A 26490-nucleotide genomic window follows, 5' to 3' on the forward strand; every position below is an offset into this window, starting at 1 on the left:
GTGATTAAAACAGGGACAGCAAGAGGTAAAGGCACTGAAAAGATCACTGGTTGCTGACCTTTTATTCAGATAAAGGTCTCTTGTCCTCTGCCTGATCTGTTTTTTCCCCCCTTCTCACAAAGCGGAAAGGTTGCCTAAACAAGCTATCGCTAGCTGCTTTTCTTCACTGCGCAGCACTCTCCTGTTACCTGCAAGTTGACAAGCTCAACTCTGTGACCTTAATTAGTTGTTCAGAGCCCTAACTGAACAGACCTTGATCAGTTTCACACTGAAGGGTATATTTGTCAGGTGTAAATGTGAGTGTGGTTTGGAAAATGAATTTTATAGCACTGTTTACCACAATATTTCCAAATGGTTACTGAGGTAGTTGCTAAAAAGGAATGGCTGTATGAGAAATACAAGTGATTGTCAATACAATCTATTCTTCAACTTAAACTATTATTCCAAAACTTTCAATTAGCGTGTAATCCTCCAGAGCAGACAAGTTAGAAAACAAGCAACAGCAACAACAAAGCAAATAAAAACAAAGTCTCAAACTGACTGAAAAAATGGGAGAATCATCACTAAGGTAACATCGCCTCAAGAGTATCATGGGAGAAAATAGACAAGCAAACTCTACCCATTTTTGGTTCCATTATCTTTTGAAAATGAATTTTCAGATAACTGCTATTAATAAAACCGACAAGCAGTTTTACAGATTGTTTTGAAATCCCCCCCCTCCCCGGTGAATGATCAAGTATGGAATGGTAATCTACATGCAAAGTGTGAAACAGTAAATTCTCTTCTGCCTTATAACCCAGTTTCTTAGGTAATGGAAATATAACTTTACAGCACTCAAATTGTGACTGGCATCTCTGTCATTAAGTGAAGGGGGAAAGAAGAAAGAAGTTATTTATTTAGGCAATTTCTCCTGTGTCTGACCTCCCCTCCTCACAGAAGGGGAAAGACTGGTAAGGAAAGAATTTCAAGAGAGTAACAGGCACACAATGGAAATAATTGGCTTTTCACATACTGCAGTCAGAGTTGCTGAGCTACTGCATTTCTCTGATATTTATTCTCCACTGTGTACCTGCTTATTGTCTTGTAATCCTTTCCTTTCCAATATCTCTGCTATGCAAGTGGGAGGGGGAGAGAACACCAATAGGTCACGGCATAGAACAACACATACTGAATGTAATGGTGATTACTGATTGAGGAGGGCGCTGCAGAGGTCGTAAATGCAGGCACTGATCATAACATTATTTTTTCAGCATGGTTGTAACTTTCAGCAATGTTCGCTGAAAGACAGTTGGTAAGTGAGGACTACCTACATGAATAACCTTGATAAGAGTTATAAGTGACTATCTGAAATGATCATCAAACTTTTTCACTTTTTTCTTCCAAGATCCTTGGAATGTAACAATTGAAATTGTAGTCCTCTGAACAGAAACTCTAAAAAGAAATGTGCAGGAGGATCTGTAGTAAATATATCTTTTTGGACTTGAAGTTGCTTTTGATACCAGTACTATCATGATATTTTGATCATGGAAAACACAATGCAGTTCTACTCCTAGATCAGGCCAGATGCATCACCCGCCTGGTTTAGTGAAGGGGAAAAAAAGTCCCAATAGGTCACGTGACACCGCCATGATAACACGAGTGTGACACAACCCTGTCCTAGATGAAGAAAGCAGATTATTATGGGAAAATAACAGTATTCCAGCCATCTCAGACATCATTTTAAATTTCAAACCAAAGGGATTACTGCCTTCACAGGCTCACTGGTCCTTGGAACACTCAAGTGTATATCCTTATTAGAAAGGATGGTACCATTCCACTTCATTTTATTTATTTTTATCACAAGGCTGCCAATTATCATTACTTCTATCTTCCAATATTCCAATCCAATAATGAACTGTATTTAAATACTATTAAGTTTAGTAATGTCAGTGAATACAGGTAGTCCTCAATTTATGGCAATTGAACCCAAAATTTATGTTGCTACGTGAGAAATTGGTTAAGTGCGTTTTGCCTTACAACTTTTCTTACCACATTTGTTTAGTGAATCACTGCAATTGTGACATTAGTAACATAGCTGTTAAGTGAATCTGGTTTTCCCATTGACATTGTCAGAAAGTCACAAAAGGGGATCACAAGACTCCAGGACACTGCAACTGTCACAAATGTGAGTCAGCTGTCATGCATCCAAATGTAAATCATGTGGCCATGGGGATGCTACAATGATCATAAGTGTGAAAAATGGTCATAAATCACTTTTTCAGTGCCATTATAACTTTGAATGGTCACTAAATGAACTGTTGTAAATCGAGAACTACTTGTAATCTGAAGATCACTAAGTACTCTGTAAGACCTACACTGTAAATCAACACTGCAAATGAATACAGGTAGTCTTCAGCTTATGCCCCAATTGGAACTGGACTTTTCATCAGAAGTTGGTGTGATCATAAAGCAAGTCATCATATGACTCGACACAATTTTATTACTATTTTCACCCTGATTAAGTGAATCACCATGGTCATTAAATGAATTACACAATTGTTAAGTGAATCAGGCTTCCAGAATTTACTCTGCTTATTGGGAGGTCATAAGTTGTGATCACATGACTGCAAGATAGCAATAACACTAGCATTTAGATTTATATACCGCTTTATAGTGCTTTACAACCCTCTCTAGGCCATTTAAAGAATCAGCGTATTGCCCCCAACAATTTGGGTCCTCATTTTACCCACCTTGGAAGAATGTAAGGCCGAGTCAACCTTGAGCCTGGTGGGATATGAACTGCCAAACTGTAGGCAGCTGGCTGCAAAAGTAGCTTGCAATACTGCAACTCCAACCACTGCGCCACAGAGGCTCCTAAGATGCTGCAATTGTCCCACATGTGAGCTAGATTACCAAGCACCCAGTCATGATCTATGACTGCACAGGTATGTGACCATCGTAACTTTGAGGCTGATCGTAAGTCACTCTTTCTGAGGCTGTTATAACTTCAAACTGTTGTTAATTGGTCATAAATCAAAAACTATCTGTACAAGCCACTATACTATTTTAGCTACTATTAAAAAGGACTCTGCTTTTCTCTTCTCTGCTTTTACCTTAACAAAACTGAAATGGATTTCATTTATATCTTGCCTTTTTTTTATTTCAAGGAACTCTAGGCACCTTTATTTCAAGAAATTCGGGGTTTCTTGCTAGTTTTTATATTGGTGAAGATTATTAAAAAAATTATGGTTATATAACTTCCAAAAGCAGGGGAATGACTTTCCATACCAGGTGCTGAGAAATAAAAACAGGAAGCTGCTATTCTACTTTCATTCTACTTTTAGCTTCTTATATAGATGGTAATTACTGAGGAATGGGTACAAAAATACATCAACATTTTTGCCTCAGCCAGAGAAGTTCTGATTATAGTCAAATCAAGAGTTTTTCAACTTTATGAAAGTTGTTGCATTATGTCCTAAATTTATCTTTATATCTCTGTCATTCAAATTGGGATTCATGTATATTATGGTCATGATAACCAAACATTCAAGATAGTAGTTTATAGAGAAAGGCAAAAGTGTTTTTTGTTCACATTGTTCACAAAGCATACAAAAATCTGCCTTAGGCAACATTGGGAACAAGCTACTTTTACTTTTGAATCCAAGACTTCTTTTTTGCCTGCTGAAAGGGGAAACAAATTTATTACAGGATTGTTACAAGAGTCAATTTAAGAGGGAAAGAAGCAGAAAGGCAAGGAAGATAAAGTACATGAAGAACTGCTTAAGCTATTCACAATGGATTACCGTGAAGTATAATACACTGTTCTATTGTGGGTAGCAGCGCCCTGGAGTTTGTTTTCTGCTTAAACTTTATTCCAAGCAATAGTGCATTGTTGTTGCCTCACTGCTAAAATATAATTAATACAGTCTTCTCCAACCACTTCTCTCTTCCTCCACCCAAAAGATATGATCCTGCATTAAACAGGGAGGTGGAAATATATTTCTTTGAAATCAGATAGATTATTTGCAGAATAAGTACATAAAGCAACATAAACTGGACAAACGGTTAAGAGCTTATCTTTTGACAAAGCTGGCCTTTTGTACCAGTTCTCTTGTCCTCTAATTAATTTCTTAAAAGCAAATACAGAATATTCATCTGCTGAGCTGACAACTATTAAATGTTATGTTATCCTGATCACTATGGAATAATAACTTTTAAGACTTTTTTTCTTGGAATATTTGTTGAATTTAAGAAGTATACATATTCAAACTCTTATTTTTATCTTATTATTTTATAAAATGTATAATTCCACATCTTAATAATCCCAAAGTGGCTATAGAACTAAAAATTTAAAAATTTAATTAAATTATTTAATTGTAAAGAAATTACTAACAAACTGTCAAAATATTGAAAAACAGCTTAAGTTATAGAGTCAGGACAACAATATCATCTGGACAAAACTATGCAGAACTAATGGGGAAATGCCTTCAATGAATAAATGAACTAGTCCACACCCTTTTAAGACAACATGTGACTAAAGAGAGAAGGAATTTTTATAATCACCATTAATATTTTAGGGGCTTTTCAAATGACAACTCTATTTTTAAGTAAAAAAAAATTATTTACAAATAATAATTCTGGTTTCCTTCATTTGCTGACCTACAACATTTATTTTCATATTGGAAAGGTTTACTGCAGAAATTTAAATGTATGATGCTGGTTTAAAACTCACCAACCAATTGTTCTATAGTCGAGCTTCATACGAATTACCTACCCTGAAAGCTTTCCTAATGACTTGTTTTCCTATTTAAATTGCATAGTGGATATTTGGAAATTTGGAAATGATCAATAACTGCAAACAGTTTGTATCAATCCATTTTTATTACGGTCACAGATCAGCATTAACTGCAAACAGTTTGAAGGAAAAAGGACAACAAAATTTATGAATATCTTAATATCAAAATATCAAACTCTATGGAGTCAATGCTGTATGTGCTAGCAAAAAAGTATTCAAAAGACAGATTACACCCCCATTCTCTTACAATGCTACTGAGAGATAGCATTAGTGAGTTTCTTAGGCTATTTTAAGATATAATACGAAAAATCTATGCAATTTGTACTGTAATTACTGTTCTGTGTTTTGAAGCTAAAAATCATTGTTCTTTTACATTTTTATATAATTTCCTCCAAATTATTACTCTTCCAAATTATTACTCCTTAATATCTAATATTAAATGTTTATTTTTTAACTTTTTAAAAATATGTTCCAATTAGTGTAAACTGAAAATATGTTGACATCTAAAAATACTTCATTTTATTAAAGGTAAAATAAAACAGCTGCACTCAACCGCATCAATGCATTTTTCCCAAAAAGCAAAGGAAATTCTGGGTTGGAAAAACTTCCTATTTTGAGCAGCTGACAGAGCGGGAGAAATTCCAAAATCCTTCAGAAGCTGCATTTTACTACTACTTCTTACATTATGACTCCCATAGTGATAAAACATAATTTCCAAACAGACCAACTTAATGGATAGCCCTGTTAACAAGTCCATATTAAGAAGTTACAATGTCATTCAACCACACTACCCTCAAATTCTTTTTTTCTACCATTTTTCAATACAAGTATTGAATTTATAAGCAGTAATAGAAATCCTGAGTATATATAGAGAAGTCCGAAGTCCAAAATGCCAACATCTAAAGCTCAATGAGACAATAATTTAGTTTTCTAAGGCATTTTTTTAATGAAGTAAGCAAAAAACTTCAACAAGATACAAGAATAACACAATGAATTTATTATCAAATCATTTGTGTTATCTATGTTAATGCAATGTTAAAATTCTGTGATTATTTCTTCCCAAACCTATTACTCACTATGGCACTCTGAATCATGTGTGCGTGCACACACACTCAGAATAATATTTTATGGACACTCATAAAAATATATGCCATAACCAAGTGATCAATCTTTAAACTGCAATAATCTATGTCATTTTGCATCAACAGGCAGACTAAAATTTCAGCTCTGGAGAAATATTTATTAATCCACAGAATTAAGTACTGCCTTCACCAGTGCCATTTGATTCAAAGGCTACTTTGACACAAAAGCTTAAAGGCCAGTCTACAATTAATGGGGTTCACACAACACGATTATTAAACTATGGCTACTGTGTAATCCCAAATGTAAAATTGGAAGAGAAGTGGATTTTGCTGGGCGACGACTTCAAGCTCCTAAGCCAAGTATTTTTTTGAGTATAACTGTGACCTTGTATGAACTGCTCGTAATATGCTATTTAAACAAATATTGCAAACCAATATTTGCCTTGTGGCCAGGTCTTCAATCTGTTAAAAAAGTCTTATGAATTACGAAATCCTCAAGGAAAATGCGCAATTCAATCCAATGAGCCCTAAATGTCTCTCAGCCATCTGGGGCTAATTCCTCAAAATCTGTCCCTAACTTGGGCCAGAGTGGAGAAGTGACAGCCTGATTGAAAAGCAAAAGAACAAGAACAAGGGGGTAAAGCTTTTATAAATATAAATGGCCTCCTCCCCCTTCCTTGGGCTCCGCGGCATTGCAGCATAAAGCTTCTTCCAGCAGGGCTGTTGAAACCAAAGCGGCATCACTCAAAGGGATCCAGAGAAGTGTGGACCCGCCGGGCTGGAAAAAAATATAACCGAGCGGCCACACCCTTGGGCTCCGCGGGTGGGTACCAAAGGTGTGGGAGGGAAATGGGACCGAGCAACTTTTTGTTCCGGAGCGGCCTTACCTCTGCAAAGGGCCGCCAGCAGCAGAAGCGCTAAGGAGAGGAGGCTAAGGGCGAGTCTCCCCATGGTGCGTCGAGGGCCTTTGAGCAGCAGCTGCTTCTCTCCAAGTCTTGAGATAAACTTTTGGAGACGCCCAGAAAACGGCTTCCTCTCTTCTCGTTCTCCGCTTTGTTTTCCTTTTTTCCCCCCCCTTTTCCTGCCCTCGCAGAAGGAGCGTCGACTCTTACGTAAGGACCGCAACACAACCACCCAAAGTTGGGGACCGGCCGAAAACAAGAGTGAACTGTGCTACCCCCTATACTGTGGGGGCTGCCCTCGGGGAACCGATCAACCAATCCCGGGGAGTAGCTAAATATCGGCCTCCAATCAAAAGGGTGAAGGGAATGTCTGTTAACCTCCCTCTCCCCGCGATGTCTAAGCAGGGAAAAGACACAAGCGTTGAGTCATGTCCCCGTAATAGGAAACCCGCGGGCGAGAGCTCCCAGGGGTGTGGCGCGTTTGGGATTTTTTTTTTTTCTTGTTTTAAGCTGGAGGGAAAGGGTGCTTGTGGAGTTAATTGCCGAGAGACGATTGTAAATGCTTCTGAGGTAATGGAGTTTGCTCCCGGGGCAAGAATTTAGAGATTTAGTTCGCTCGCAAGTCTTTTGATAAACGGTCCTGGCTATTAGAATTGAAGCTCATGTCCTTCTGTATTGTACCCTCTCTAGGGGCTCCAGGACTCTTATAATTCCTTAACGTGGTAAAAAAAAAAACCCGAGAAATGCTTATTTTTAATTTGTTTCCATTTTCAGTTGAGGTTAGCGTCCAAATAAAAACATTCGGTTTTGTGACGGGTGACTTTTTTTCGGACTCTCTTCAAATTTCAACTTTTGCCAGCTGCTCACTCTGGATCCAAACTAATTTAAGAAGATTGTTGTGAGTTGATCTGTAAGAGACATCATATGTTTTGAACATTCATATCTGCGTTTAAAACATGATCAACTCTCAACAATCATCTTAAATTGGTTTTTTGAAGTTGTTTAGGAGAACTGTTTTGAATTGGTGTAACAGCTTTCATGCTTTTCAATTGCTTCACCCAAGCAGTTCATAATTGATAGTTGCAGAACTGAATTAGGAATTTCTGCAAAGAAACAATTCTCTATTAAGTCTCATGCCTCTTCTGTGATATATGATTGTGTGTGTGGTACTTCTATAGAGTTATGTAACAGGTTTTTCCAAAAAGATACTCATAGTGAAAAAAAGTTGTTCCATTAGCAATGGTGGAACAAAATTCAGTATCCGTGCAATGCAGCTGTTGGGATCTGACAGGAGGTAAAGACTGAAATTATACAACATGCTTATCCTCAATTAATTGAATTGAGGATTATTATTCAGTCCAAATTTCTCTGTGTTCTAATACAGGTAATCATCAATTTACAACTATTAGTTTAATAATTGAAGTAAGATAATGCTGAAAAAAGTTATGACCAATTATTGCACTTGCAACCATCACAATATCTCAGTAATTACATTATCAAAATTCAAGTGTTTGTATTTCTGATGGCTCATGTGATCACCATTCCCAGTCAGCTTCCAACAAGCAAGGTCAATGGGGAAAGCTGGATTTCCTTAATGACTAAAGCAAATCTGGTTGTAAAATCAGGCTGAACTTACTTAACAATTGAATTGCTTAGCAATGGAAGTTCCCATTCCAATTGTAATTGTAATTCGAGGACTAACCACATTAAGCCATATATTAAGCTCATAGGCTGCATTCCTATAATGTGCCAAGCTTAAAAAAAAGTTTGCCTTTCAATTTTGTCATGCAAACAGATAAACAGTATCACTAAATATTATTAGATTCCACGTTAATTTTAGATGCTTAGAATAATTACTAGCCAATGGTAAAACAAGAAGTGGATATTGTCTGTTTAATGTAGATGGATCTGTAGTGTACAAGATGAAATGCTTTTCCCCTTCAGGGCAATATTTGTTACAACTTTCCCCCCCTTCTTCCCAAATACATTAGACTTTAATTCCCAGTTACTTATCAATCAAGTAAGTATGACTGCTGTGTGCCTACATGAACTATGTGAACAAACAGTAAAACACCATGGCAGAAGCAGTCTCACACAAAAGGAATAGCAAATTGAACTGGAAATGGAAAGGAAGGATATATGTGTAAGCTTCCATATTGGACCGTTATCATAAGGACTTTTTATGTTTGAAGCACAGGACTTCCCTGCTTAGGCTGCTATTTGAATGGTCTTTGTGAAGAAAACAGTCTTTATTATACTTGCAAACACATATGCTGGTAGCCGATTTAATAGATAAAAGTTGGGAAGTTCAGGAAGTTACATTCTCTCGAATGGTAAGCCAATTCTGCATATGCAAAGCATACAATATTATGTATATTATGTCTAATTGCTGTGATGTTAAAAATACTTTTAGTGTTAAAAGTCACAATCCCCAACATGTTTTAAATTTTAAAAACATTTACTTGTAATGATTGTAACAAGTATAGTAATTGTAGATCTGATAAATCTCACTTAATAACTTATTCAGAGATTGTTACAGCTTAAGTGGACTGAAATATAGCAATTCTGCTATCTTCTTATATCGGGAAAGTAATTTTTTTTCAGAATTTGTGCCTGATTTATGTGAGTAGATATTGCATTAAGCTGGCTGAAAATATTGCTTTGTTTCTCAGATCTGTATGCTTTCATATATCATGTAGTTAGACATCTACTTTCTTTTTTTTCTTTCCTTTTTTGCTAAATATTGTTGCCTGAAAAAGGAACTATTTATATCAATATACATTGGTGAACTATACATAATCCTGTGTGGTTAGCTGGGAGCAGAAAAGATCTGCCAGAAAGTCCTTATGGCATCCAAAGTCCTGTATATTATCAGTGGCCACAGTACTCTCCCTCCATCCTGCTGAATGCAGAAGCAAGAAATTATGCTTTAAGTTGCCAAAGTGAAGTTTCACTACAAAAACTAAATTAAAAGGGATTTGAATTAAAAAGAGGTTTGGACAATGGAATGCTGGTGCCCCAATTCCAACAAGAGTCTATCTGAGGCATCCAGGTTGAGCATGCCATCCTATCAGTGCTCCATTGTGTTAGCAAAGGGGCACACCCAATAAGATTAGGACTGCTCTGCTCTAGTGGAAGAAATTAAAGGAAGTATTCATCAGGGATGACAAATGCTATATCCATCCAGTGTTTAAACTGGTTGCAAAACTGCAGAACAACAGAATTCAAAGCTAGCTCAGCACTGTTCCTAAGCTATGATGAATCACTTAGTGTGCCTCAACTGCATTGTTATCTTGTAATTTTTCCATACCCTTCAACATTTTAATCTTATTTTATATGGGAAAAAATGCCATATTGTTGGTAACTATGACAGACACATACACACAACACATTTATTAATCAAATTTATATAATCACCCACATCACCAAAGGTGACCCTGGGTGGTGCACAACAAATGGATAAAACCACTTATAACAACTACAGATGTAAAAGAAATATTCAAAAAGCACATTAATAGAAGATATTATAAAAACAGAGATGCAAACCCTAGGCCAAAGTGGAATAAAAATAGCCAGCTCAGCAAAATAGCCAGCTCAGCCCATCTAATCATGCTTCCCTGGAAGTCCCAGGCTTAATAACCAGATCTTGAAGGTCTTCCAGAATATCAAAATTGATGGAGTTAATTTAATTTCAGGAGAAAAAATGTTCCGAAAGGCAAGTGCCATGGCAGAGAGGGCACATTTCCTGAAATTAACCAAATGTAAGTCCTAGCTGATGGTATCCACATCATGCTTCCTTTGCAAGTTTTCATGGAACAGGTTGATATAAATGGGGAGAGGTGATGCCTCAGATAGGTCAAAACCAGCATTTTGAATTGATGTGGAGGCGAAGTGGCAACTCATGTAGCTTTTGTGTATGTGTGTGTATTTATATTGACTAAATTTCTTTATTGCTTACCTCCCTGATACAATGACCAGGCAGATTACAATATAATAAAAAATAAAAATTGCTAAAATGTTTAAAATTAAACAAATTGAATAGAAAAGTTAAACATTAAAAACCAAGTGATAGGTGAGTGGTAAGAACATAGCAGGCCCTATTGTGGCCCCAGACTAAGTGGGGGAGCCAAGTTTTTAGGCTTTTTTGGAAGGAAAATATTTGAGAGGCAGCCAAAAAGGGCTTTTCTCCTGGACCCCGCCAGCTGAAATTCTTTGGGTGACAGGATCTGAAGTAAGCCATTTCTGCTGGAATGAGTGGGGTGGGTTAGTCCCACCAGATGAGATGGTTCTTCATATAACCTGGACTCATGCCATAAATAATTTTAAAAGTAATGACAACACCTTGAATTGGACCCAGAAGCAAACTGGCAGCCAATGCAGCTGACATAACTGCTGACATGTGCCACTTGAGAGCCCTCAAAAACGGTCTCCAATCGCTGCATTTTGTACCAGTTGTGATTCCCAAATACTCTTCAAGGGTAGCCCCATGTAGAGCACATTGCAATAATTCAACCAAGAGATAATAAGGGCATGAATGACTGTGCAGGGCCTCACAATCCAGGAAAGGGCAACTGGTATACAAACGTGTTATCAGGTGTGAAAAACCAGGTCCACACATGAATATTCAAAGTACAATAACTGATTTATTGCTAATAGCCAATGCAAAGAAACTTCTCGGCTAATGGTCAATACCTGGTTAGAGTTAGATAAGTGTCATGGGCCTTTTGGGGGCGGGAGGTTGGACTTTATTCTTTTGTGGCTACATAGGTTATATAACTGATGTCTCATTTAACTTTCCCCTCTGGCTCTTCCAGTATTTTTCCCCACAGATATTTTACAAAGGCTTGCATAGCCACAGATGCCACCTGCTATTTGAGCAGGAGTTGGTTTAGGAGAATCACAAGATTGTAGTCTCTCGGGGGTAGGGTAGTCCCATCTAGAAATAAGGGTGATAAACTTCCAGATATCCAGGCCCCTTTAATGCACCAATATTCTACCAGGATTCATCTGAAGCCTGTTGTCCCCTATCCAAATCCCTACAGTCCCTAGGTACTGTGAGAGGGCAGCTACTTCATCACTTGGATCACCAGGGATGGAGATGTATATTGATGTTACCTTATCTATGGTGTTGGATGATGCCACTCAGCAGTTTCATGTAGATGTTAAAAAGGAGCGAAGCGAATATTGAATCCTGCCACAAAAGAGCATCTGTGGACTGGATTTCTTGCTCCTTATCAACACTGATTGGGACTAATCTTGAATAAAGGAGCTGAACCAGCGCAAGACTGTGCTACCCACCCAATATAATACCATGGTTGATGATACTGAAAGCAGCTGAGAGGGCAAGAAGAGCAAGGATAGATGCACCACACCTATCAGAGATCATCTACAATGCTGACTGAAGGGGTCCAGATTGGTGTGGGGGGGTATGTGTGTGTGTGTGTGAGAGAGAGAGAGAGAGAGTGAGTGTATTACCAGCTATGGTAGCTCCCAAGGAGTCAAGTGGGTATCTCTCACACATTTTGAATAGCACCAGGAGAAATAGGTATTGGACTTACAGATGTTTGTTGGGTTTAAACTTCTAAGCAAACATCTCATCACTGCTTCCCAAAAAGAATTCTGCTGCTAACGAGTGGTTTAATTAATTTCAGCAATCACTAGTAGCATAAAAATCTTCAGAATCCAAGCCAGGAAAAGTTGTAACAAATAACTGAATGTACTATTGACCTTGACATGTGACAGGATGTTTCTGTCCTGTCTCATGAGGTGGATTTGTGGCTATGTAGATGCAGTTAGATAATTCCACAAAACATCCATAACAAAGTACATTTATTGGTAGATCAGGTATCTTCATAACTCACATTTGTGACGAAGCTCTTCTATAATGACCAATCCTTTGTATATCAGCATTGCAGGTAAAAAATGGTTCTTTCCTTACCCATCATGTAGCGATAGAAAGAAAGCTATTATTATGAGTGCAGGTAAGAATGGAGGAAAACCTCCCTCAACCCCTCTAGGGTCAATTTAGTGACCAATCGGGATTACAGATGTAGCCACGTGACATGAACTACATTTCCCAGGATACCTTTAACTACATTTACCATGATGCATTCCCTTAAGGGGACAGCTCATAATTCCTAAGTAACTAACCAATTCCCATAGACTGGCTGGGACAGCACAGGATGCACATAGTCACTGCGTCATTAATAGAATGGGCTAGGAAAGGGGCTCAGGTTTTAAAAGACATCCTGCAGAACTGTTTAAAATTAAACTGTATCTTTCAGTCTGTAGGGATAAGCTATAATTGGACTGTTTATGATGCCAGCTCAGTATTTCCCAAGCAGTGATCTCTTTGTGTCAAAAGTACCATTTCTGAAATCCCCACATAAAGATTGTTTTCCTCAGTCTGACTTCCAGCTTATCCCTAACAGAGTTGAGGCCTACATTTGGATTCTGAATCACTTGCTTTTTTCTTTTCTTTTTCTTTTCTTTTTTCTTTTCTTTTCTTTTCTTGGAGCAGGAGGAAGGATTTTTTTTAAAAAAATATTCTGTAATTGCTTTTATGTGCAGGGGAGACAGAAGAACCTAATAGGTATCTTACCAAACTCCAGAAGCCAACAGATGCCTTTGGAAGTGATATAATATTAGCTCTAAGCTGAAAGAGTCTAAACTTAAAAAACAACAACAACCCAGTAGCAATAACAACTGCAACAGTTCTTTTCCCCCCCATTATTATTTGTAGCTTACTACAAATAAACAGAGAGTAGCCATGGTACTATAATTTTGAGAGTGGAGAAGACTGAAAGCCATCAAAATAACAGGGATTTCAGGGGCAAATATGGACCTCTGGAAGATGCTTTAGTCTTCCAAGAACATTTATTGAGCAAAAGTTGCATGGTTAAAGAAAAGCAGAAGGTTTCACTCATTTTTTCCTAATTTAAGAAATGTGTGGTTATTGGCAAATCGTGTATGTTCATTCTTATGAAAAAAAAATACTTTCTGCAAAACAAAAAGCTCTTTTCTGACTAATCAAATTGTTGCCAGTGTTGTATTTTCTCTTAGCAACAACTCTTGAGGCGGGGTGAACATACTGTAGGCTTGAAATGCTGCTTAGCTGGAAATAGAGAAACAGCAGGAAATAAGATGAGGAAAAAAAAACCCATAAAGCAATGTGTTGCAGCTAATTCTTTTGATTTTTTTTTAAAATATGTTCATTTCCTGAGGTTTGAAGAGTGGATGTTTGGTTTGAAAAATGACAATGAATGAAGAAAATTGAAAGTTCTATTAACTCCTTAGATAAACTGAGTGAACTGTTACCTTGCACAGAAAATCTGCCAACTGAGGAACTATAGGAATTAACAGGGTCTGGCAAAAACTATTCCAACTATATTTGTAAAGACATGCTGGGGCAGTACTAAACTCTAGCAGAATGACCAGAGACAGGATTACTTAAGTAATTATCCTGTTTATTTTCATTTCATGGCCATAGCCTTATCAATATAACTAGAACTGATTTAACCCTTTCTGCTAATTTAGTAGAAGAGGAATATAAATACCACTATACTTTAAGCAACAGCACCCTACTCATATTTTTTATAGAATATACAGTGTTATTTAATTTACACCACTGACAGTACATTACCAACAGTATATAAATTTCACTTACAGGAGGTTATTATTGAGGCAACAGAAAGCATAACATTAGGTTATCTCTCTCTGACTCCGCTCCAAGGTTATGGTCATACAGATCATACTAAGCCAAATGTAATTTGTCTGTTTGTGTTTTAATATATTATACAGTATATGACACTAGCTAATGTGCTTCATAAATTATAGTTTACAATTTAATGCGAAATGTGAACCAGTATAATTTATAAACCATAGTTTATTTATAAAAACAATCACTAAATTCAGAATTCTAGAAGTCCCAGAAGATCCAGTGATGGAAAACTTTGAAGAAAAATACTTTGGTCCACAAAAAGAGCTAGAAGCATGAGCTAAATACACCCTTAACATGGCTGCATAAAGAACTGTAACAAATACACTGTCTGAATTCAATTATGAACATGAAACAATAATGTTAACGTCAACAAATCAGGAGTAATTGAAGGGGAACCAGATATGACGGGACCTTTTCATTTGTTATGGTTGACGTGAACTGTCTTAGGTGCCACACATGTGAATCCCTACACTGTTGTGTTGAGCTAATTAATTTTATTTATCAATTTCAGATGCTGTTATACACAAAGGAAAAAGATTCTCACAGTATTTCCTCTGGAGTTGTAGGGTGGTATAATTTCTCATTTGCAGGTAATTTAGAAGGGATTTCTTCTTCCCACCAAGGTCGTGAGACTGATCTTTTCTTCATTCTTTGGGAGTGACTATTCTACGTTGTCAACTGCTTAGTCATGCATTTCTTTTCTAGGCAGCTATAACATGACTTGCCAGTGTGTGAGAAATTGTGGAATAATTTGTCATCTTTGAACAAATAATTAACAAACATAATTTTAAAATATTAAATTAAGAGATAGTGAAAAAGTTATCTTAAGCTTATGGTTTAAGTTAATTTATTTAGTATATCCTCTTAGTTGTCATAGCAAGGTAACTTTTTGCTATGTACATTATATAAAGTGTATGCAGGCTGCTAAACTTTGCCTTTTCTGGAAATAAATATCTGTTTGTAACCCTCTTTTCCCACCAAGAGGTGGAAACATTTCTTTGAAATTCTAAGCTTTTCTCAGACCAAACTCTGTCTCTTACATCTTCCCTTCCTCTGGAATTTAAACTGACCTTAGCATTCTTTGAGCAACACTCAGTTGTCACATTTTGATCATACATTGACAGGAATTGGCCTAAGAGTCCACACCAGGTCAAAGGAAAGGATGCATATTCCTCACAGGGGAAATAAATTCCTCAGAGAGAATAAGTGAAATAGAGTTTCGGGCACTACATATTTCAAATTACAAATATTATGGAAAAAACCACAATTCCTGCGAAATTAGGAATGATAAAGGGTTAGGAATACAAAGCATAGCTGCTGTATATTTTGATTGGACTGCTTCTGTTACATTTTCATATGTGATAGTGTGTGAATTTAATGCCTTAAGTCAGTGTTGACTCCTAGCAACTATTTGGACAAGTCTCTGCAGTATACTTGGCAAGGTTTTTTACAAATAGTTTGCCATTGCTTCCTTCTTGGAGCTGAGAAGGTATGACTGTTTAAGATCACACAACTGACTTTGTGTCTAAGGTAGGACTAGAACTGTCAGTCTCCTGGCTTCTAGCTGAATCTCTCAACCACTGCACTAAACTCTTACATATTTATTGGAATAAAATATGTACCATGTAGCTGAAGGTCTAGCTCCTTGGCTCTAAATAATTGAACTACTATAAGGACATCTTGAAAGGAAATCTATAAGCCTGGAAGCCTAGAATTTCTTGAGTTTGTTTCCAAGCAAATGCCTGGACTAAAAGATTCAAAGTATATTTGTGCCCCATGAAAAGTAATGATTTTATTGGGGGCTGGGCTAGACAAGAAATAAATATGTCATTTATTTTTATGATTTATATTTCAAATAAAGCAATTGTATAATTCCAGAGCGTTATAAATATAAACTGATTTCATTAGAGTTTTAATAACGTGTTTAATGGGAAGGGCGAGCTTGCTCATTTTCACATGATTACTGAAATTTGGTTTCCATTTTGAAGGCTGCCACTCCCATTTGCTAAAGTCAGAAGGGAAAAAAGAAAACAGTGTTAACTTGACTTAAATTTACTTCTCCAAAACCGTTCTTAAAATGCTGCTTTTTGCAAAATACTGGCAGACTAATTTGTTCTTGGGACTCTCCTAGCAAAGCTAGGAGATAAAGATATAGTCCATCTTTTCTTTTCCTCCTAGTCATCTGCTTGATGGTTGTAATCTCCCCCACTTTCACTTTTACAATTTTCTTCTTGAATTCTTTCATCGGGAGTGACTGCCCTGAAAGTCAATTTTTGTTAATTGCATTTTTTGTCTCCTTTTTTTTAGCCCCTTGCTCTCCCTGTATAGTCCTGAAGGATCATGTGATTGTCATTATCAAGGAATTCTTACGAAGTTAGTAGCTGATCCAGGGTTAATTCTTACTGCAGATAAATCAGCTAAAAAGTTGTACATACTTCATTGCTAGCCTTATCAATTAGAGACAGAAGAGTGAGGGCTGCAATATTTTAGTAATGAACTCCCCCTCACAGTAGATAATGGGAGGGCCATGTTCTACTATGTGTGAAAATATTGAGTTGCTTGTTGTGTATTACTGGATAATTATTATGTGCCTATGTTTTCCAAACATATATTAAAAGTATGCTAATTTGTGTATTGGGAGCTGCTGATTTGTAATTTAGTCCCTCAAGGACATCTCTTTGTACTGTACAGAATAAACTGGTTTACAGTTTCCAACCATGTATCATAATTGGCTACTTGGCACCAGAGAAAATAAAATCTAGCATTTGGCTGGGCCAATCAATAGTTTGAGCAACAGTTCCATCATAATTCTTTTTGCAAAGTGAGTGTCAGATGAGACCCTTAAACCAGAAGCTTTGTTTGGTGGCCTTTCAAAGCTAAAGCATCTTAAACGAAAAGAACATTCGGGGCTCTAAAAACATTGTGTTGCTTTGCATTCAGCATAGTTTTGCATCAGACTGGCTATTCAGCTTGGAAAAGACTTGCAGGGATTGTCTGGGAACTCCCTCTCCATGGTTTTACATAATCCCTGAGGTCCATAATCTATTCTTGGAGAGACATTATCTCCCTATATATTTCTTTCTTAAAGCTGAATGCTATATATGATCTTTGATATCCATTTTGGTTTGCTCTAAAATGTTGGTCAGATCAAGGAGAAAATTATGTTTTGATGTGTTTACATTCAAGGAAGTTGTAAAAACTAGCATGGTGTTGGTCTAAGAATGAGGAGACCTGGGTTCACAAAGCCATAGAAATTCAGTGCGTTATTTTTTGGCCTATCACTCTTTATCTCATCCCACCATATTGTTGTAGGGAAAAATGGAGGAGAAAGTGTTATACCAGTTTTAATTCCTGGATGCTAGATCCATATCTAAAAAATAACACATAAATATTGCAACATAAAATTAAAATATAGTACTTGAGATAAATAGGCTAAACTGTCATTAAAGGGTGTATATAAAAAGTTAAACAGGATGTGTTCATTATACGGCCTTTCTAAAACAATAGGGAAAATAAAGTACAGCTTCCTTCCTGCCACCTCATATAGAAATAAATTGTTCTCCTAATATGACACTGATGTGCCACTTCCAATTTTGTGAGTGGAATCTTCAGTAAACAACTCATAACAAAGATACAATAGATTTCAAAGATTGAAAAAAAAACATTCTTTTTATTCTTCTATTTGGATCCCCCCCCCCACACACACACACACAAATGTAACAAACATGAAAGCATTGCTGAATATAAATTGTCAAGCTGTTTGGCTTGAAGGAGAAATTCAGCACAATGCCTGATGACCTTTTCCATACACATTATAGCAGGCAGTAATGAAAAGCAGGAAAGATTATTATTATTAAAACAACCCTGAGGCTTTTCTTTCTTTTGCATATAATAAGTTATGCAATAGTAGAAAAAAATATTAAAAATAGGTGGTATGTAAATTATTGAACCAACAAACCACTTTTAAGGCTGAGTATCAAGCTTTTAGTCACATTTGTACAAAATCCTGAACTATTCTATGACATATGGAATGAGAAAACCACTCTCATTGGTAATAAAAGTCACATTAATCATTCCTCATAATTCATATGTAAAGCTGCCTCAGATACTTATGTAAATAGAAAGCAGAAGATTATTGTTATTATTTTTTTTAATTTTTATTGGTTTTTAAAAACAAACATAAACAAAAAAACCATAAAAACACCAAGCTATCTTCCATGGGTGTACATACAGTGTGCCGGTTGGTTTACAAATTGTTTTGTGCTTCCATTTCGTAGTCTTCAATTACAATTACATTGCATATAATCTCATATTTTCAATCAAAAATTAAATACCTTAGTATCATTATTAATCAATCATTTGACTATACTTTTATTCATTCATATTTTACAAGATAATCATAATTTACTTAGTTTATTTTATAACAGTTCATATTATCATTCCAAATCTATCCTATCATTTTGTAGATATAAGAAAGAAGTACATCTTTATGTATTTATTATTTTCTAAGTCTACATATTTCATTACTGTATTTAATTGTCTAACCATTGATAGAAAAGATCCCAAATTTTATAAAATTGTGTATTCTCTTGTTCTCTAATTTCAAATGTCAATCTACTCATTTCAGCACATTCCAATATTTTCTTAATGATTTCCTCCTGTTATGGTATTTTCTCATTTTTCCAGTTTTTAGCAAATACAATCCTAACCACTGTTAATACATTTACAATCAGGTATTTCAAGTCTTTACTATATATTTCAGGTAAAATTCCCAATAAAAATATCTTTGGTTTCAAGTCTATATGTTTTTTTGTCATTTTTTCCAACCACATGTGGATTTTAGTCCAGTATTTTTTAGCATCCTTACAAGTCCACCACATATGGTAATATGAGCCAGGTGTCTGATGACATTTCCAACATTTTTCGGATTTATTCTTGAACATTCTTGCTATTCTTGTTGGGGGGGAAATGCCACCTGTAAAACATTTTATACAAATTTTCTTTATATGCTGTTGACATTGTCATTTTATAATTTTGAGACCACAATTTTTGCCATTTCTCTAAATCAATCCCATATCCAAAATTATTCCCCCAAGCAATCATAGTTTCTTTAACTTGTTCTTCTTCTAGCTTAATTTCTAATAGATATCATACATCTTTTTAATCACCTTTTCATCAGTACCTGTCAAAATCTTATCTAAGTCAGTCAATTTATCACAGAAACCTTCCATTTTAGAATCTTTATCATACCTTGAATGTATTTGCGCATATGAAAACCAATTCATCTTTATACCTTGTTCCTCTAGTTTTTGTATAGATTTGAGTTCACCCTTTTCATTAAATAATTCACCATATCTGTTTGTTCCTTTTTGTATATTATAGGATAAGAAAATGCTTCAATAGTCGATAACCAGACTGGAATTTTCAAATAACATTGTCTTTTAATCTTCTTCCAGTTTAACCACAGAGACTCCCGTTATAATGTCTTCTAAAATACCCCTGTGTTTTAGTTCCTTTATACCACAGAAAAGCATGCCACCCCAACAACAGATCATGTCCTTCTAATGTCAACAATCTAGTATTTCTTAGTGTTATCCATTCCTTAACCCACATCAGATTTGTAGCTTGATAGTACAACTCCCAATTAGGCAAACCAAATCCTCCTCTAATTCTAGCATCTTGCAAAAGTTTTAACTTTATTCTCGCTTTCTTACCTTGCCATATATATTTCAACACAATTTTATTTAAATCTTCAAAGTGATCTTTTCCAAGCCTAATTGGAATTGTTTGAAACAAATATAAAATTCTGGGTAATTGAATATTGATTGTTGAAATTCTCCCTATTAGCGACAGTTGTAAATTTTCCCATTTCGCCAGATCTAGCGCTATCTGCTGTTTAAGTTTGATATAATTATTCTCTTTTAATGTACTACATCTTGATGTCAAATATATCCCCAAGTACTTGATCTTATTCGTGACCTGAATTTTCAATAGGTCTGCCAGTTCTTCCTTTTGTCTTAATAGCATATTCCTTGTCAAGATCTTTGTCTTATTTTCATTTATTTTCAAACCAGCCACCTTTCCATATGTCTCTATCTTTTCTAGCAATTTTGATGCTGTTTCTAAAGGGTCTTCTAAGATGAAAACCAGATCATCTGCAAATGCTTGCAGCTTAAATTCTTCCTTTTTGATTTTCATTCCTTTTATATTCTTTTCATCTCTAATATTTCTGTTTAGCACTTCCAAAGTTAACACAAACAAGAAAGGTGATAGTGGGCACCCTTGTCTTGTTTCTTTTCTTATATTGATAGAGTCTGTCAGTTCTCCCTCTATCATTACCTTTGCCGTTTGCTTATAGTATATAGCTTCTATTGCTTGAATAAATTTTCTAGCAAAACCCATCTGTTCCAACAGTAATAACATGAATCACCAATTCACATTATCAAATGCCTTCTGTGCATCTAGAAATATCAGAGCCATTTGTTTTTCAGGATGTGCCTCGTAATATTCCAAGGTGTCCAAGGTTACTCTCATATTGTCTTTAATTTGTCTCTTTGGCAGAAATCCATTTTGATCAGGATGAATAAAATTATTTAAATATTTTTTAAGTCTTTCTGCCAATATTGAAGCAAAGATTTTATAATCTGTATTTGGTAGAGAAATGGGTCTATAGTTCTTAATTTGTAATGGATCGGCCTCCACTTTTGGAATAAGTGTAATATAGGCTTCTGACCATGATTTAGGTATCTTCTTCTTTAACATAACTTCATTCATAACTTCTAGCAATGGAAGATTGAACGATTCTTGTAATGTTTTATAAATTCTGCCAGAAGTCCATCTGGGCCTGGTGCCTTTCCATTATTTTGCTTCATGAGTGCTTCAGTTAATTCCATCATTGTTATATTGCTTTATAACATTGTTTCAGTCTATTTAGGTATCTGAGATAAATTAGCATTCTGTAAGTACTGTTTTCCTCATCAATATTCTCTTGCATATATAATTTCCCATAGAAGTCTCGAATGATTTCCTTCTTCTCTTTACTACCATAGCAAAGTCGGCCTTGGTCATCTATTAATTGCAATATTTTCCTTGATTCTTTCTCCTTTTTCAATTTGTATGCTAACCATCTACCTGGTTTGTTTGCATCTTCAAAGTAGTTCTGTTTAGCACCTCTAATTTTCTGTGCTAATTCTTCTTTTTCTATTTGACCCATTTTGTGTTTAATTATATCCATTTTTAGCTTGATGTCTTTTTTCTGTGGCATTTTCTGTAGCTCTTTTTCTAGTCTTTTATACTCATCCTCTAAGGCCTCAGAGGCTAGTCTTTTCATAGTATTCCTTTTCCTTGTATAGTCTATTATCAAGCCTCTAACATATGCCTTCATTGTATCCCATACATTCTGAATTGATGTATTTTCTTTTTTGTTTTCTCTAAAGAAAAAAGCGAATTCTTTCTCCATCCACTGTGTGAAGTCTTTTTCCTTTAAAATAGTATTATTTAATGTCCATCTAGATCTTTTTTTTGTCCTTTCCATTTAATTGTCATTGGATTGTGATCTGCCCAAGTACTTGTTTCAATATTTATTTCTTGAATATTAGTTATTAATTCTGTTGACATCCATATCATATCTATTCTGGACCATGTAAGTGTCTATTTGAATAGAAGGTGTATTGTTTAGTTTTAGCATTTCTTTCTCTCCATGTATCTTATAAGTTTATTTCATCTATCATTTTTAAAAACGATTTAGGGAGAGTCTTTCTGTTTTGCTTGATTGTTTTCTGTACTGTATAGTCCAATTTATTGTCTACAATTCTATTAAAATCTCCCATCATAACTATATTAACATAGTCCAGTTCAATTATTTTCATATGTAATTTTTTGCAGAATTCTTCTTGTTTGTCATTCGGAGCATAGATTGCAATCAGGAGTGTTTTCATATTATTGTCCATTATTTCCACCATTAGTATTCTTCTATCATCATCGGTGTAAATCAATTTTGCTGGAATAGTCTCTTTAATATATAAAACCACTCCTCTTTTCTTACATTGGGTCAAGGAAGTAAATATTTTCCCTAATTTTGGCTGTATCAACAATTGTTCATATTGTTTTTTAATATGTACTTCTTGTAGAAAAATTATATCAAATTTTAATTTCTCTAATTTATGAAAGGTTTTCCTTCTTTTAATGGCTGAGTTAAGTCCATTTATATTAATTGTACTCAATTTTTTCTCTTCCATGGTTCTATTTTGTAGTTAAGTTTAGCAGCTCTCGTAGATCTTAGTTCACGTTGTTCTTTGGCTTCCACCTTTCCACCTACTGCACCTTCTTCTTTTTCAGTCGCCATTTGGCAGTCCTCTTGGAATTCAGTTAGTGAGATCTCTTTTTCTGCCTCTTCCTCTTTCCCTCCAAAAAATTCTGTATAAAATAATTCTGCTTTCTCAATTGAGTCAATTCTATGTCTCTGTTCTTGCCAGGTGAACATTAAACCTTCTGGAATCAGCCATCTATAATTCACCTCTTTTTTAAGTAGCATTTTAGTCAGGAATTGGTATTCTCTTTTCATCTCTCTCACTCTTCTGGGTATTTGTTTCAAGACCACAATATCCTTGTCTTTATATTTCAATGTTTTCTCTCTTGCCACTTGCAATATTTGCGTTTTAATGGCTTTCTTTGTAAATCTAATGTGAACTTCTCTTGGTAAGCTATTTCTCATCTCATATCTTGTGAAAACTCGATAAACCTCATCTATTCCATCCATCATCTTCTCTTGAGTTATTTCCAGAGCTTCAGCCAGTATTTCTATCATTATCTCAGCTAAGTTTTGTCCTTTTCCTTCCTCTACGTTTTGGAATCTAAGATAGAATTCTGATCTATCCATCTCCCATCTCAACATACCACTTTTATCTTATTCAACCACTGTTAATCTACTATCAATATATCCAATCTTCTTGTCTTTTTGTTTATCTTCTCCAATTTTTTGGAATTCAACATCATTTGTTGAATGTTCTCCACTTTTTCATCAGTTTTCCCTGTTCTTTGTTCAATGTTCTCTGTTCTTTGTTCAATGTTCTCTGTTCTCTTTTCAATATCCCCTGATCTTGCTTGAATATTTTGAATTCCTTGCATAATCATCTGCAGAGTCACTTTTTCTTGTTCTTTTTCTTGCTTTAACATTGTCTGTATTGAATGTTGTCCTCAAGATGGTGGAGAGGAAGAAGTAGAAGTTGAAGAACCAGGAGCTGTAAATTTCCTACTCATTTTAAGCAATTCAAAATCTTCAGGTTCTTCTAAACCTTAATCCAATTGTGAAGTAACCAATTATGATTCAAAATAAAAATAGTAGAAAAAAGAAGCCCAATAATAATGATTAAAACAAAGAAAAAAAAAGGGAGGACAAAATTTCTTCAGGTTCTTGTATACCTTAATCCAATCAGTAGTTAGATAAAGAAAAAGGCTTGAAAAAAAAAAAGGAAAAGGAAAAATTCTTCAGGTTCTTCAGCACCTTAATCCAATTGAAAGGTCTCAAATAGAAGAGTGCATAAGAATAAACCAGAAAGGTAGATGAAAAAACAAAAATACCAGGAAAGGGGAAAAAAAGGCTATTCCCTTAAAAAAAACATTAATACTAAAGCTTTCCCTTTAAAATAAAAAGCAAATGTAGAGATTGGACTTCCAAAGAAAAAAAGAAAAACAAAGACAAGCTCCAACAAAGCCAAAAACCCAAATAGTTATTATAAGGGAAAAAAAAGATAAAATGAAATACAATAAAGCTGGTGAGGAAGGATAGCACAACTTAGAAAAAGTAAAAAGAGCACACTGCACTTTGTTTAATTATCCAAGGCTCTTATTATAGCTCTCTTCTCCAAAAACTTATAACCTTTCCCCCCCCAGGTTTCAACACCAGACTCCAGCTGTTGATAGAAACCCAGAAGAGCACCTGCAATAATACTCCCCCATGCTCTTTCCTCTATCTTATTAAATAGCAATGTCCTTGAAAAAGAGTCCCAGTTCTTTCTCAGCTTTGTCTGGTCACAGGAAAAATAGAATATTTCCAAGCCTTTAGTTGGCAATGTTACAAAGTTTCTTTGCTTTCACTTTCTCCCTCCTTTTCTAAGCAAAATATAATAAGAATTAATAAAAAGAAGAAGAAGAAAAATATATTTTAAAAAAAGAAATAACTAAAAGGGAGTCTCTAGCCTAAAATGTTACAAAATCAAAAAGGAGAAAAAAAATAGATGTAAAAGAAAAAAAAACAGTCCAGTTTGCAAATATAAGATCATATATAGAAAATCCAGCAATGAGAAAAAAATTTACTTTGAGATTCCTGTTTAAAATTGCCACTTAATCACTTCTGTCAAAACTTTTACAGATTCTTTCTTTTCCTTAGGGTGTCCTTTCAGATCTTAGAATAAAGAAAAAGTTCTCACCAAACTGGCACACTCTTTCTTTCTGTTCTCTTCCATTTCGGAGCTGTCCCAACTTCAGCAGCTCTAATGGCTGCCTCTTTGCCGCTGGCAAGAAGAGCTTCTCCTGGATCTGCCAGGGACTTTGCGGTATCTCTGGGATCAGCAGGAGTGCTCTTCACTTTCACCATCTCTTCGGACAGTTTAGATCTGATAGGATCGTCCAGGAGCAAAGATATCGGCAGCGATCTCAGACCTCCAAGATCACATGCCATATCATCGCGACGCCAGCTCCGCCTTCCCAAGATTATTGTTATTATTGTTGTAAATATTATCATTCTTTGTGATTTCATAAAATTATAGTGATAAAACATAGAAATGATTTTGCATTAAAATGGAAATTTGCTTTCTCCAAATGACATGCCAATGAATAAAAATATGTTCAATTCAACTACTCATCTCATTCTCATTTCAGTGTATTAAAAGCAGTTAGTAAAGCATACTCAGTGCATACAGACTAATTTAAAAATGAGTTATTCATTTCATTCATCAATGATTGCAAACATAGAGATAATCCTTGACTTATGACTGGTCAGTCACTTTTCAAATTACAACAGTCCTCCCCAGAGCTGCTTACAATCCAGATTCAAAGTTCTGATGCACCATGGTCACACAATTGTATTTTGGGCACTTGGCAATTGGTCCTTGCACCATCCCATGACTATGATTTACAACTTTTTTGCCAGAAACTGATGTTAACTCGTAAAAAGCAACATTTACAAACAATGGATTCAGTTAACGACATTAGCATTTGCTTAACAACCACCAGAAAAAGGGCATAAAATCAGGTGTGGTCATTTGGTGACCTACTTAATGACTGACAACACTTATAAAACATTTTTTTATAGGTGGCATTTGCCACCAACAAGACTAGCAAAGAAGTTTAAAAATACAACTGTGAAATGTTGGAAACGTAATCAGGTACCGGGTTCTTATTTTCACATGTCGTGGACTTGTCCAAAAGCAAAAACAATTTCGACAAAAATACATACATGGTTAGAGAGAATGATAAAGCAACAAATAGATTTAAAACCAGAAATATTTTGTTAGGTATATTAGCAGAAAATTATAACGAAGGGACTACATATTTAATAATACATATATTGACAGTAGCGAGAATTGTATTTGCACAATATTGCAAAAATGAGGACACACCTACAGATGTAAGTATAATTAGAAGACTCTCCAGAGGTGGATAGATTGATGTTAATAAGAAAGAAAGGAATGCTTGCTTGCCTTTCACCAAATCATTTGTGAGCTTCTCTCACAGACTGCATGTCCAGTAGGATGTAGACAAGTACCTGTCTCAAAGTAAGCAGATGGAGTTTGAAGTGTTAAATAGGGGGAGCTGATTGCTATCTGGAAGAAAACTGTTATATAAAATGTGGCCGGATGCTTGTGAGAGATAATCATGATAAAAGATGGCTGAGAGAGGAGAAAATAAAAGAGAAGAACAAGAATAGGAGGAGGGGTTACAAAGCTGCAAAGCCCATATAATTTAAATTTCTTAATGCTGAGAAGGCATCCCAAGGAGAAAGAGAATAAAGTG

The 26490-nt window shown here is 35.5% G+C and overlaps 1 protein-coding gene and 1 long non-coding RNA gene across 6 annotated transcripts in view; one reads left to right on the forward strand and one right to left on the reverse strand.

Moving 5' to 3' along the window:
* Positions 1-7210, reverse strand: part of CD99 (CD99 molecule (Xg blood group)) — a 39293-nt gene extending 32083 nt beyond the window's left edge. For 2 of the 5 annotated variants that reach the window (XM_087938390.1, XM_087938389.1), the window contains exon 1: positions 6744-7056. In XM_087938390.1, the coding sequence (XP_087794516.1) occupies positions 6744-6807 (64 nt within the window). In that variant the 5' untranslated portion in view covers positions 6808-7056. Of the gene's footprint in view, positions 1-6743 lie in introns of all 5 variants that reach the window. The other 3 variants (XM_087938387.1, XM_087938388.1, XM_087938391.1) reach the window with 3 other exon arrangements.
* A 63-nt stretch (positions 7211-7273) lies between these two features.
* LOC148125128 (uncharacterized) lies at positions 7274-17105 on the forward strand. Its single transcript, XR_015744490.1, has 3 exons — positions 7274-7328; positions 14990-15068; positions 16786-17105. It is a non-coding gene; the product is annotated as an uncharacterized LOC148125128 (long non-coding RNA).
* The last annotated feature ends 9385 nt before the right edge of the window (positions 17106-26490 follow it).

The sequence above is a fragment of the Pseudonaja textilis genome, chromosome 8 (assembly GCF_049901715.1).
Source record: "Pseudonaja textilis isolate UNSWEBS1 chromosome 8, rPseTex1.2, whole genome shotgun sequence".
Classification (NCBI taxonomy): Eukaryota; Metazoa; Chordata; class Lepidosauria; order Squamata; family Elapidae; genus Pseudonaja; species Pseudonaja textilis.